This window comes from Pan troglodytes, chromosome 1, assembly GCF_028858775.2.
Source record: "Pan troglodytes isolate AG18354 chromosome 1, NHGRI_mPanTro3-v2.0_pri, whole genome shotgun sequence".
In the NCBI taxonomy this organism is placed as follows: Eukaryota; Metazoa; Chordata; class Mammalia; order Primates; family Hominidae; genus Pan; species Pan troglodytes.
The window spans coordinates 51,943,701-51,956,377 of record NC_072398.2 but is presented as its reverse complement, the minus strand read 5'-3'; the positions used below and the strand labels follow the sequence as shown (position 1 = coordinate 51,956,377).

The window sequence follows — 12,677 nt, the reverse complement described above, 5'->3', positions numbered from 1 at the left end:
TGTCTGGCCCTTTACGAAATATTTGCTGACCTGGGATCTAATCTCAAGGACCATAAAATTTGATGTGAAGAGCAACATTGCACTATCAAACAAAAGCAGAATCTACAAGCCCAGGGCTAAGCAGGCCCCAAATACACAAGTAAGTGATACAAACAGGTGATTCAGATTTTAGTAAGTATCTTTTACTACTTCTACTACTTTGCCACTTCCCTCTCTCTCAAACTACACAGGCAAAACTGGGTATCTCTTAATGATAATTTCACAAGAAAAAGGCCTGATTTATGAATGAAGCTGTATAGTAGGTCAGACATAAACAGACTTACACTACAGCTTCTCCTTAGGGGTGGATGGGAATACTCTCAGTGAGAATTCTGGATGGTATGTTTGGTAGTCCACTTCATAAGGAAGAGAACATGGCCTAAGGTAAAGCTCTGTGCTGATTCATGGACAATGGCTGACAGGTTGGCCAGCTGGTCAAACCTTTGGAGAAAACAAAATGGAAAATTGGTGACAGCTTGGTCTGGGGAGGAGCGGTATATAAAAGGGCTTCTCAAAATAGGTATAGGAAGTTAAATTTGTGTTCCATGTAAATGCCCATCAGAGCATATCCATGGCTGAGAAGGAGCTCAAAAATCAGGTAAAAAGGACAATCTATCCTGTGGAGGTCAGCTTCTTCCCCCAGAGATCCATTTGCTTGCGCATTGAACCCATTTAGAAAGTGGCTATGGCAGCAGTGGTGGAGGATAAGAATGGGCTCAAGGTGGTTTCCCTTGCCAAAGCTGATGTGATAAGCCCCCGTGGAGTGCTTAACCTACTGAAAGAGGCTGATGCTGAACATCCAGTCTAATTCCATTCTCCAGTGGGACCAGCTAACTACCTGTGGCATGTGGTTACATTGAACGCTTTCTATTATGGAAGATGCAATATTCTTCCTCTCTGGGATAAATGTATTTTTCTGAGTATAGATTACTGTACCTGCCCCCATTATATATATATTTACAGAAAGCTTTATCTATAAACCAATGAATATGTGATGGTTTTCACATTATGTCCAAAAATTTGTTGCTATCCTCTCTTCAAGAGAGGGAGTTTAATTTGTGTCCCTTGCATGTGGACTAGAATTAGTGACAACAGAATACAGAAGTGATACTATATCACTTCCAAGATTAGGTTATAAAAAGACAACAACTTAAATCCTGGGTACACTCTCTTTTTTGGATTGCTTTCAGGAAAGTGGTGTGTGTGTGGAGGGGTGGGGGGAAGGCGGGGCAGGCAGTTGCCATATCACTAGGCAGCCCTGTGGAGAGGCCATGTGATGAACTAAGGCCAAAGACCACGAGTGAGCTTGGAAGTAAAGCCATCCCCAGTGAAGCCTCTAGAGATGGCAACTGACTTAACAGCTTGATTTCAATCTCATGAAAGACCCTGAGCTAAAACCACCCAGCTAAATCCGGCCTAGATTCCTTACCCACAGAAACTTGGAGGTAATAAAAGTTTGTTGTTTTAAGCCACTAAGTTCGGTATAATGTATTAGACAGCAATAGTAAACTAAGTATCACACACGACATTGGCTATAATCAGAAGACTCATTTTGCAGAAATGTGCTCATGCCTATAGAATTTACTGGTCTTCTAACACTCAGAAGCAGCTGCTGAGATAAAATAGAGAAAGTCTATTGGAGGCTCACTTATGGTGCCAGATAGGGATAAAAACTTGCAAGTTTGGGGGTACCATCCTATAGCCTACAGTTTATGCTTTCAACCAACAACCATTTCTCCCATAGCCAGAATGTATGTTTCTGGGAGTGAGGGGGATTAGAGGTAAGAGTGGCCCCTCTCAATATTATACAGAATAACTCATTTCACTAATGAATTTTACTACACTTCAGACTTCTCTCTAAAAAACAGCATAATATGACTACTTCAAGCATAAAAGTCATCACTAATATTTGAATTTATATTACACTTAAAATTAGTTTAATGGTTTATACATTTAATATATAAAATATTTCAAAATATATAGCTTATGAGAAAATGTTTTAAAATGTGCTGCAAGTTACTTGGTTTCAGAGTACTGCAGTCCCATCCTGTGAAAATGTGGTTCAATAAAACCTAGATATGCTGTATTGGGACCAAAGAACTTTATATTTATTTTAAATATCAAAGTAACACAAAGAACTAGTTCAATATACAGTACACTTCCTACTCTTCACAGAGAACTGAAATTTTCTATAAAGACATTTATACTTAGGAAACATCAGACAACCAAAGTATGTATAAAACTCACAAGATATTTTACACACAGTTCACAATAATTAATTTTGATATTTTAGATTTTTCTGTCATTGCTTTTAAAGTATCCTTAATTAAAAACAAAAATTATTATTTGAGACTGAAAACAAGTTCAAAAGCATTTCTACTTTAATATACACTGTAAATCCCCATAATCAAAACATTTACTACACAATGTGGAACAGCTAAATGCCCAGTTTTGTATTATTTTCTGGCAGCCACACTCATCAATTGTAATACAGTTTTATCAATAGGGATAAGAAGAGTTCAATCGTTAGAAGGAATAAAAATTTTGTAATTACATCACAGTACATTGTCCAGCTTTAATGCAAGCAGGAATACCAAGCAAAAAAATACGCAGTAACAATGAGATGTGTACATCCTCTTCATTCAATACATCTTTTAGAATCTCCAACAGCAATGCAAGCATTGATTACTTTTCTTTACCTAAGAATTTGACTAAACAAGGTTATATTCTTTGTATAACCTCTATGCTCTAAATATAATCCTTAATTTCTCCTCTGAATATAATCCTTAATTTCTCTTTATGTAATTGGCTGCATAGGCTAAATTTAAATTGTTTTAGGATTTTTCTCAAGATCATAGATTTATGATCATACACAGCAAGTTGAAACATGAGTAAACAAAACATAAGCACTCTCTCTACAAAAACCTTCTTTTTCTCATCTTCCACACATCTTAATCCTATTACATCTATCTTATTAATGCTACTTCCAAAGAGAAAGAGCAGAAAGCATGCTAAGATTATAGGGAAAAGGTATTTTAAGTAAAAACAATTTTAGAGGAAATAAGGAGGGGATTCCCTCTACCCTCAAAACAAACAAACAAACAAAAAACCCCACATTAGAGAAATGTGGAAAAGGGTAGGATATAAGGAAGAACTGTCTAGTTTCTAGAAGTCGTTTAGAAAATTATTCTCACATTATCCATTATTCACTCTAACAGCAAGTAGCATTTACTATAACACTACTTAAAGTTTTAGAAATGCTACTTGTAGAATACATTTCTAGGCATTTTAAATTTGGCACTGAATCTTAGAATATTCAAATACAACCTTCTTTAAAGTCCTAATTTTTCCTGAGTTGATCAACTCATTATATATTGGTTGGGATGTTGCTGCTCCTAATGAGAAACTCATCTCAAACCATCACCTCTTGTTCAGTTTTAGGCAAACTGAAATAAGGTCATTCAGGGCAGAGCTGTGTAGTTATGGTTACTGGTTATTTAAAAGACAGAGAAACAGAGACACAGATGCAGACACACTACTCATTTTATTTTACTTGTCAGATTCCTCTAATAAGAATATAGAGACAGGCCCAAGAGTGGCTTCACAGTAACTATAAAGGCCACAACAGAGATTTTTAAAATGATATATAAATCATAAAAACAAATATTCACACTAACACTTAGTGCCAATTTGCCTATATAAACATAAAGCAACCTAAAAAAAAAAAAGTTGCCCAACCAGCAGGCAACACAATCATAACACCCATAACCAAAAAAAAAATAAAAATAAAAATCTATTAATCAGTACAATCTAGCCAGCAGAATCAACTCTAAGCAACTACAACACATCGAAAAGGCACAAAGCATTCAATGCAGAAAAGACTGGGTATAAAAGGACACTGTCAAAGAGCTACTGCTCAAAATCTGACATTTCATCACTGATATATGAGAGTGATATGGTAGGAAGAAAACTCAAGCTTATAAACATATTAGTTTAACTGTGTTTTTAATTTGTTTGCAATTATATTGAAAAGCAACCAATGATAATTACTTATTAACCCTTAATTAGCAGTTTAGAGTCACCCTACAAAGATGCTTTGACACTTTTTAAGGTTGATAGAAAATTATTAGTGTACCTATTTCATGACCTGCCATCGCCTAAAATGAAGTCACCTAATAAAGCACCAATTTAAAACCATATTTTTGCTACTCCTATTCTCCCAGCAATAAATGCCTTAATTACTTAAATGTATGCAAAGACTACTATCTTTACAGTTGGTTAAATCTTGCTGGCATAAGGACCAACCCCTAACCTTAAATGGGATTTTAGGCTGCAAAAAAAATAGGTTGGGTTTCTTACAAAAATAACCTCAACTTGACTTAAAAAAATTCGAAGGCAAAAATTATTTTGATAGTGTAGTGTAAAAAATAGGCTTATTTAGCATTTAGTAGTGTTCTCTAAAAAACATAACATTGTATTAATTAAACTAAGGAAAACAGTATTCTCACTTATAATTGGTTTGTCAGTATGACTATTCCCAGAGTATTTTCTTTTGCTCCTATTTTTATACATATAAACACAATAATCAATCTCAGTATTCAAACTAACAACTTTTTTTTTTTTAAAAATCCATTATTCTAGGACTTCAACTGTGCTTCTTTGGACAAATAGTTATTCAAGCAAGAAAGAATTTAAAGTCTTTTAAACTATTTAATACCTACTAAAAATCTTTGGTGCATTTAAGTCAAAACCCATTAGATTAACACATTCCTGCACTTGATAAATTATTCAATTTACAGATTAAGTGCTAACTGCTATCTGCTAAAAAATTAATTTAAAACAATAAATTATGCTCACAAAATAAAAAAATTCTGAATAAGGCTAAACTTAGTTGCAAGATTCAAAATTTTAAGTACAATTACAAAATAAATGGATTAGAGTTATAGAGCATTTGTCCAAAATACTCTAAATCAAATATTACAAAAGGTCAACTGAAAAGAATAGGCCTCCTTTTATACTTTTTGTGCCAACTTTTGTCAAAAGCCTATATACATTCAGTTTGCCCAAATCCATGAGGTTTTCACAATTGTAAAATTTCTTACATTTTTGGAAATTAGAGGCAGCAGATTATTTTCATTTTGTTTTTGTTGTTGTTGTTTTCAATCATCCACTGAAACTATTACTTCACCAGAATTATATTACGCATCTCCCAGACTAGGTTAAGATTAAATGACAGGATGTAGTACCTGGCACATAGTAAGCATTCATTAATGCTAGCTTTCTTCTTTCCCTACTAGTAGCTCTGCCACCTACTGACCATGTGAGCTTAAATGAGTCCTTTTATCTTAACCTCAAATTCTTTATAAAGTGGGAATATAGCTTGTTTTTACTATTTCAGGGCTGGTTATGAGGTTCAAATGAGATAACGTATATGAAAGCATTTTATAAAACAGTAAATCACTACTCAAGTTTAAGTTATCTACAATAGTAACTAAATACAATTATATTATTATATTTCACTTTACTAAGAGATGTATTCCAAAAAAGTTCTGTGTAAACCAATTCCTACAATTAAATCATATATTTAAAGCATTAGGATGGACATTATTATTAAAAGAACCCTAAAGTAAATACCTTCAAAAATCAAAGTATTCTTTTCAATGTGAAAATGCAGTATCTTCTTTTTCTGCCACCAAATGTATAATATACCATATACATACATGTATATAAATATATATATACTATCTGCCTTTTTATAAGTCTAAACTTTTCTACATTAGCTTATATGTAAGGCAGGCTACATTTTTATGTATGATTTCTTTCATTATAGTAAGATTTTTAGTTATAATATTGCCAGTCTTTATGATGAAAATCATAAAGATATGTATTTTTAAAAGTCAATTTGAAAGACTAACAGACTAACAGTACCTCATATAGTCAACCTCAATCATGTAAGTACCCCAGATACAACATTTCCACACAAAGAAATAAGAATACTTTAAAAAGGAGAACATAGTAAGTATGTCCACTAGTCTTAAGACAATTACAACCAAACCTTGACAAATGAGGCTAAACTCAGATTGGTTTTATTATTTATATGAGCTACTTTGGCTAACTGCCTCAATTTTCAATATTTCTTTTGTTTTACCTCCGCTAGTATGGCGAACGTTGCTGTAAAGTACCTTTATTTCTTAAGTGCTTCGGCGACAGTTTCCGCCATTACTAATTGATTAAACTTTATTCATTAAAACTTCACTATTTTATTTGTGATTTTTTTTTCACAAGGGCTGGGCTAGACTTTACAGTTTACACACACAAAAAAGTGCTTAAAGCAATTAGGAGTGTAAACAAAACTGAAATAGAAAACTTTTAAAACTGCTATTTTCTACTAGTTTATGTACAAATGACATGCTAATAATAAATCAACCCTGTCTAGTCTAATCTTCAAGCAACTCTACTAGGAAACATTATCTTAGTTTTTAGTTAAAATTGACTTGAAAATATGGAAAGTGCATGTCTTTAAAGGTATTTTATAATTTTGACTTTTTCCTCAATTTTAATCACTGAGGTTTTGCTGTAACTGCTATTTCCTTTCACCAAGTCCTCAACTTTTGTCTCATACAGAAATAAAAATTAAAGGTTAATTACAGACATTAGGCTTTTGTGAAGGCAAAATTAAAGATCTGGATTGCATGTAAATCTGTATATAAGTAGTGGTTCCATTTAATTAAACAATGTTAAGTTAAATTAGGCACAAATTTCATAATCTGTTTGGCACCTTTTCTAACAATTGCACACAAAATATCTAGGTTCTGTTTCCCAGAGTTTCTATCAGCCAAGTAAATGAAATCAAAAGTAGCATGTTTAATTAAATTTCATTGAGTTACAACTGCTCTTTTCTTAGTGAGATGAAGATATATGCTATGTTGTATTGTCAACATTTCTGAAATAAATAGTAAAGTACAAAAGGTGAACTTACCTTGAAAAACATCTAGTTAAAACTCTCATATTTTTCTTGTAACACATTTTCAGTTTGTATAATTTAATGCCCAGACTTATGTTTGCCTTTCTTATTCATAACAATTGAAGTATAGGCAAAAACCAATTATCTGGATTATTATTTCAGTCCTACATTTAACAGCTAATCTTACATTAGTTAAGCTTTCTGGCTTTGAGTATATCGAAAGTCCAAAGGATAATGATAACCTAAAATTATATATGAATGGAAAGACAACACAGAAATATCCAAGGCATTCTTGTAAATTCAAATTCCTAATTTCAATTTTAAAAATTTGTATAACGTAATAATGAATCTTAAGTTAGGATAAGAAACAGTTGCAATTATCAGTGTACTCTTAATTCCTTCTTAAAGGTCACATGGTCCTCAAACTTGTTTGTAAGAAGGGCTAGGAAGAAGAAGGAGAGGAATGAGACTAAAGAAGAATAAAAATTTCCGCTGATGATTAAAAAAAATACTTCCATAATATCAGCAGCTAATAATTGCAAAAAATTTAAGAAACCATTAAAAGTTAGCACTAAATAATCTTTAAAAATCACAAAAATGTGCACTTCAAATATTATGCCAGAAATTTTGTCCAAATATTCATGTTCAGTAAACAGAGACACATAGTTTTCTTGATTTGAAACTGTTCTGAGGACTTGAGAAACTAGAGAAAACAAGAAAATAGCAGCCCCACAAATTTAAAAGCTATCATCTCTACCATTAGCATATAACCATCCAAAAATCTGTGGAATGTTTAGATTTACTCATGAATGATGCTCATTAGTAGAAATATTTTGAACACCAGTAGTGCTATCAAGGCCCAGTAATGTTCCAAGATAAGATTGTTCTCTAGGATCTAGCATTTGTTCAGGTCGAACTGGGTGAACTATATTTGCAGGTTGAGGAGTAAGAGTATATTTTTCCAGAAAAGCTAAATCCGCTGCTCGTGGATAATCAGTTGACTGTGGCTGTGGTGACAGAATCTCATGAGAAGATGGTGGGAGTGTGGTAGTATGACGCACTAGGTCACTCGGAGTGTCAGGCATCTGAACTGGAACCAGAGTTACTGGAACACATACTTCAGCAGATACATTCTGTAACATCGTCTTGGCTTCCGACTGATAAACTTTGGGCTGGTCCATATATTGTTTTGTTTCTGTTTGAAAGATTTTGTCATCAGATGAGTACTCAACTGGCAAGGATACAAGTTTTTCCTCAGAAGTACTGAGAGGATCATCAGGAGATTTTATTTCATGAACATGGTCAATGTGGTATTTCAGCTTGTCTTTCCGCTTAAATGTTGCATTACAGTGCTGACAGTTGAAAGGTCGGGCATCAGAATGAATAACCAGGTGTTTTGTTAATGTTTTCTTAATTCTAAAAGACTGATTGCAAATTTGACACTTGTATGGTTTTTCACCTATATGAATGAACAAGAATATAATTAGATGTAAAATGTACTCAACTTGATAAGACAATGACTTCAAGTAGCAAACTTCCAATGTGAATACTTGCCAGAACTTGATAATAGCAATAATACTGTATACTATCACAAAATGCAGACAGTACAATAAACTGGTAAAAATAAGAAGCTTAAACATTAAAAAGATCTGGGTTTGAATTCTGACTATAACACCTACTAGCCAAACATTGAGCAAGCTACCCAACTTCTATGCCTAGTTTTCTCATCTGTAATATGGAATAATAACCAACCTCACAGAGTTTGTAAATGGAACAAAAGAGAAAGTGGAGTAATAGGGCTTAGCACTGCACCTAGTACATAATAAGTGCTTGTAAACTATTGTTATTGCTTACTTTTATTCCCACAGCCCTCAAAAAGGTTAAACCAAAACATTTGATTTTCTCCCCCACGCAAGGAGGATAAAAACTAAAACAGCAATTCTAATTAACATGGTTCCTTGGATTAGATAACAAGTAGTTATCTCTAGCCTGAGGTCAAAATAAGAAGAGTTGTTCAGCGGAAAGAACAAAGAAGCTGGACCTGTTTTTAGTTCCCCCTGAGTCAGGTTCTCACACTGTAGTTTTGTTTTGTTTTGTTTTATATAAAACATTATAAATTCCTAGGTTAGCCAGTATGGTAGGCAGAATGATGGCCTATCAAAGATGTACACACTCTAGTCCCAGGAAGCTGTAGATACTTATGTGGTAAAAGAGACTTTGCAGATCAGATTAAGGTAAGACCTTGAAATAGGCAGACCAACAGGCGTACACAGGTGAGTCAAATCTAATCATAGGCGTCGTAAAAGATGGCCAATAACTGAGGAAGAATGGGTCAGACAGATGCAACATGAGAACTCAATCACAAATTGTTAGCTCTGAAAATGGAAGGAGAAAGCTAGAACATAAGGAATACTGCGGCCACTATAAGATGTGAAAGGCTCTCAGTTTACAATAGGCAAGAAAACGAGAATCTCAGTCCTGGTCCTACAACTCCAATAATTGATTCCTGTCAGTAACCTGAATGAGCAGGAAACTCATTATTCCCTATAGCCCCTGGAAAGAAATACAGCTCTACCAAACACTTAGATTTCAGCTTGGTGTCAGACTTCTGACCTAAAGAACTATACGGTAATAAATTTGTATTGTTTAAACCACCAAATTTGTGGTGGTTTGTTAACAGTAGCAATAGAAAACTCATATATCCAGAAACAAAGGCATTATTTTAAAGCCAAATTAGAAAATTACATATTAATTGTCACGAGTTTGTTGACATTTTCCTCTCATCTCTCCATTTGAAGCATCATCCATTCTCCTAGTAAATTAAAAGATAATTACATCTTCAAGTTGAATCACTAATATCAAACTATTATTTGTTAAATATTATTATTAAATATTTTGTAGCCCATTGGAACCTTCAAATCCCACTACCAGAAAATTTAGACAGATTGGGAGGCTGATTACCTAGTACTACTGAATTTCTACTTGTTTCTGGACTAACATTATTACTGATGTCATTAGAGAGGCAGTGAGACATGAAGTAATACATTATATAATTAACTTTTCAGAAAAAGTATTTTTAACTGTGTATAGAACACACAGCATCTAACATTTGATTTTACAAGTGAATGCCTATAATCAGAGATAATAAGGAAAAGCTGAGGAGAGTGCTTTGAAAACAAAATGTACACTTCCAAAATGCAAGAACTCTTAAGTGCGTTCTATAAATCCCTGGCATCAATACTTGTCATGCAATGAGCATTCTATAATTTTTTTTTAAAAACAAGAACACGACCACAGCAATACTAACACCACCAAGAAGCACACAGTTTACTTTTATAGACAAAAGTTTAAGTTTTGAGTGTTCTCTGGCACAGGACCAGCATGATGGTCCTTAAGCATTTTCATTAAAAAAGTTTTATAAGTGCAACGATGTTTTTAAACTTAGAATAATCTTCAATCAGTTCTGGTGTGTAACAAATACTTTTAGAAAACTGTAATCCAGATGGGCATATTCCTTTGAGTAGTTACCATTATCATTTTAAACAACTGTCATTTTCAATAGAAAAATCAATTTAGGTTTCTAAAAAGATGAAAATTCATAAAGAAAATGTTAACATTATTAAATGTAAAAAGCAAACTTATAGTGCTTAAAGATACATAGCAGAAAAGGTGAAAACTATCAACTTGAAGAAATATAGATTAAAGAAATAAACTTTCTACAGTGAGAGTTTCTATGGTAAAATTATGTATTTAACAACAATAATGCAAGTAGAGTGCATCTCAAGATCATAAATCAGAGACATAAGGCAACCAAAAGGTCCCTTTAATGACGTACAGAAAGGAGCATTAAGAGTAGAAGGAAATAAACAATACTCAAAGAGATGTAAACTAATAGTTAAAATCGTAGAATCTATGAGCCTTTAGAATTTAAAAATGTCATCCACAGAATCACCTTTCTTTAGATATTAAAAATTGGTATGTGAAAAATGTGCATTGGGAGACTTATTTCAGACTTATTTCAGACTTACATCATATCATGGCTCTTACTGATGAGAGGGGAAAGATAAAAGATTTTTAAAAAATAACCCCCACACCCAAATTACTCTTTGCAGGCATCAAAGCACAGCCAAGTCAGCCAGAACCTAAGGGGCAAGGTCTGGTGACATAGGAAGTATAGAGGTGCTTTCTTTTCTCCTCAGTGCACTTTCAGAGTCAGTCTATGAGGAAATAGAGGCCAAGCTGCAGCCCAGCACTTGAGGCAATCTCATTGGAATGGGAAGATAAAAGTTGGAGTTTGGAACTACCAAAGAATTGAAGGGTCAGGAGCCTGAAAAAGAAGGAACAACAGAGAAATGAACAAAGATATCTGTATTTGCCAACTATTAAAAGAAACATTTGCTGGGTGAGACAGCTGGAAACCAGGAGTCAGAAGGCTACAGGGTTGACCAATATTTCAGCAATCCCAAGAATACTGGGAGTCAGAGATTAGAGTTCAGGACTCACCAAAGTGAGGACACCAAAGTAAAAACACCATGCAGTCAGTAGAGACCCCAATGCAATGATAAACTAGGAGAAGGGCAGATCAGAAGTAGCCAGAAACAAAACAAAGTCCTCTCATATTCTATTTGCTTGTGAGAAAAAATTTAAATCTAACTGGAAGAAACACATCTTCAAGAGCTTCTGTAATTTTTAACTCACAAAATCTAAAGTTCAATACAAAGTGACCCAAATGATCAAATGCCAAGAGGGGAAAAAATACAATACACACACTCAAAGCAAGTATTATACATATAAGACTGGGACATCAAAATCAATATGATTAATATGTACAGGACAATACAGGAAAAGTAAATTTTACCAGAGATTGGAATCTATGGGAAAAAAAGGAAACTCTAAAAAAGATAAATGAAGATGCCTAATGTACATGTAATCGAAGTCTCAGGAGGAGGAGAGAGAATAGGCAATAGCAATATTTAAAAAGAAAATGGCCAAGAATCTTCCTAAATAAAAGACATCAAGTCACAGATTCAATAAACACTATAAACCTCACAAAATACAAAACACATACACACACACAAACACTCAAATCAAGGCACACTATAGTAAAACTTCTGAAAACCAAAAACAGAAAAATCTAAAAAAGTAGCCAATTAAAAAGAGACATTTCCTTCAAATGAGCAACAATAAGACTGATAGTATATTTTTTCAACAAAAGCAAAACAAGCTCCAAAACCAAAAATAACCTATCTAAAGTGCCAAATGAAAAAAGCTGCTAACGTAAATTCTACAGTCAGAAAAAAAATTAACTATGAGGTAAAATAAAAACATTTTCAGACAAATAATATGGTGCCAGCAGACTGCATGAAAGAGAACTTTTCATGCATAAGGAAAATGACTCCAGGTGGAAGAACAGTAAACAGTAAAGAATAAATACATGGTTAAATCGAAATAATATTAAATATTTAAAACAAAAAAGCGATGTCTTTGGGTTTTAAGAGACATGAAGAATTTAAATACATACAATATATAACAGATAAGAAAGATAAGGGTGTTATAAGGTATTTGCAGTTTCTGGAAAGTGACGAATAATTTCAATTATTTTATTTATCTTTTCTAGAAGGTAAAGTAGACTGTAACAATTTCAGAATGCACATTGTTATCCTGGGTAACCACT

At 33.4% G+C, this 12,677-nt stretch overlaps 1 protein-coding gene across 3 annotated transcripts in view; it reads right to left on the bottom strand.

The window, feature by feature from the left end:
• Positions 1–2,125: 2,125 nt before the first annotated feature.
• ZBTB41 (zinc finger and BTB domain containing 41) overlaps positions 2,126–12,677 on the bottom strand; it is a 50,054-nt gene continuing 39,502 nt past the window's right edge. For 2 of the 3 annotated variants that reach the window (XM_003949659.4, XM_016934865.3), the window contains exon 11: positions 2,126–8,462. In XM_003949659.4, the coding sequence (XP_003949708.2) occupies positions 7,807–8,462 (656 nt within the window). In that variant the 3' untranslated portion in view covers positions 2,126–7,806. The remainder of the gene's footprint in view (positions 8,463–12,677) is intronic. The other variant, XM_016934872.3, reaches the window with a different exon arrangement.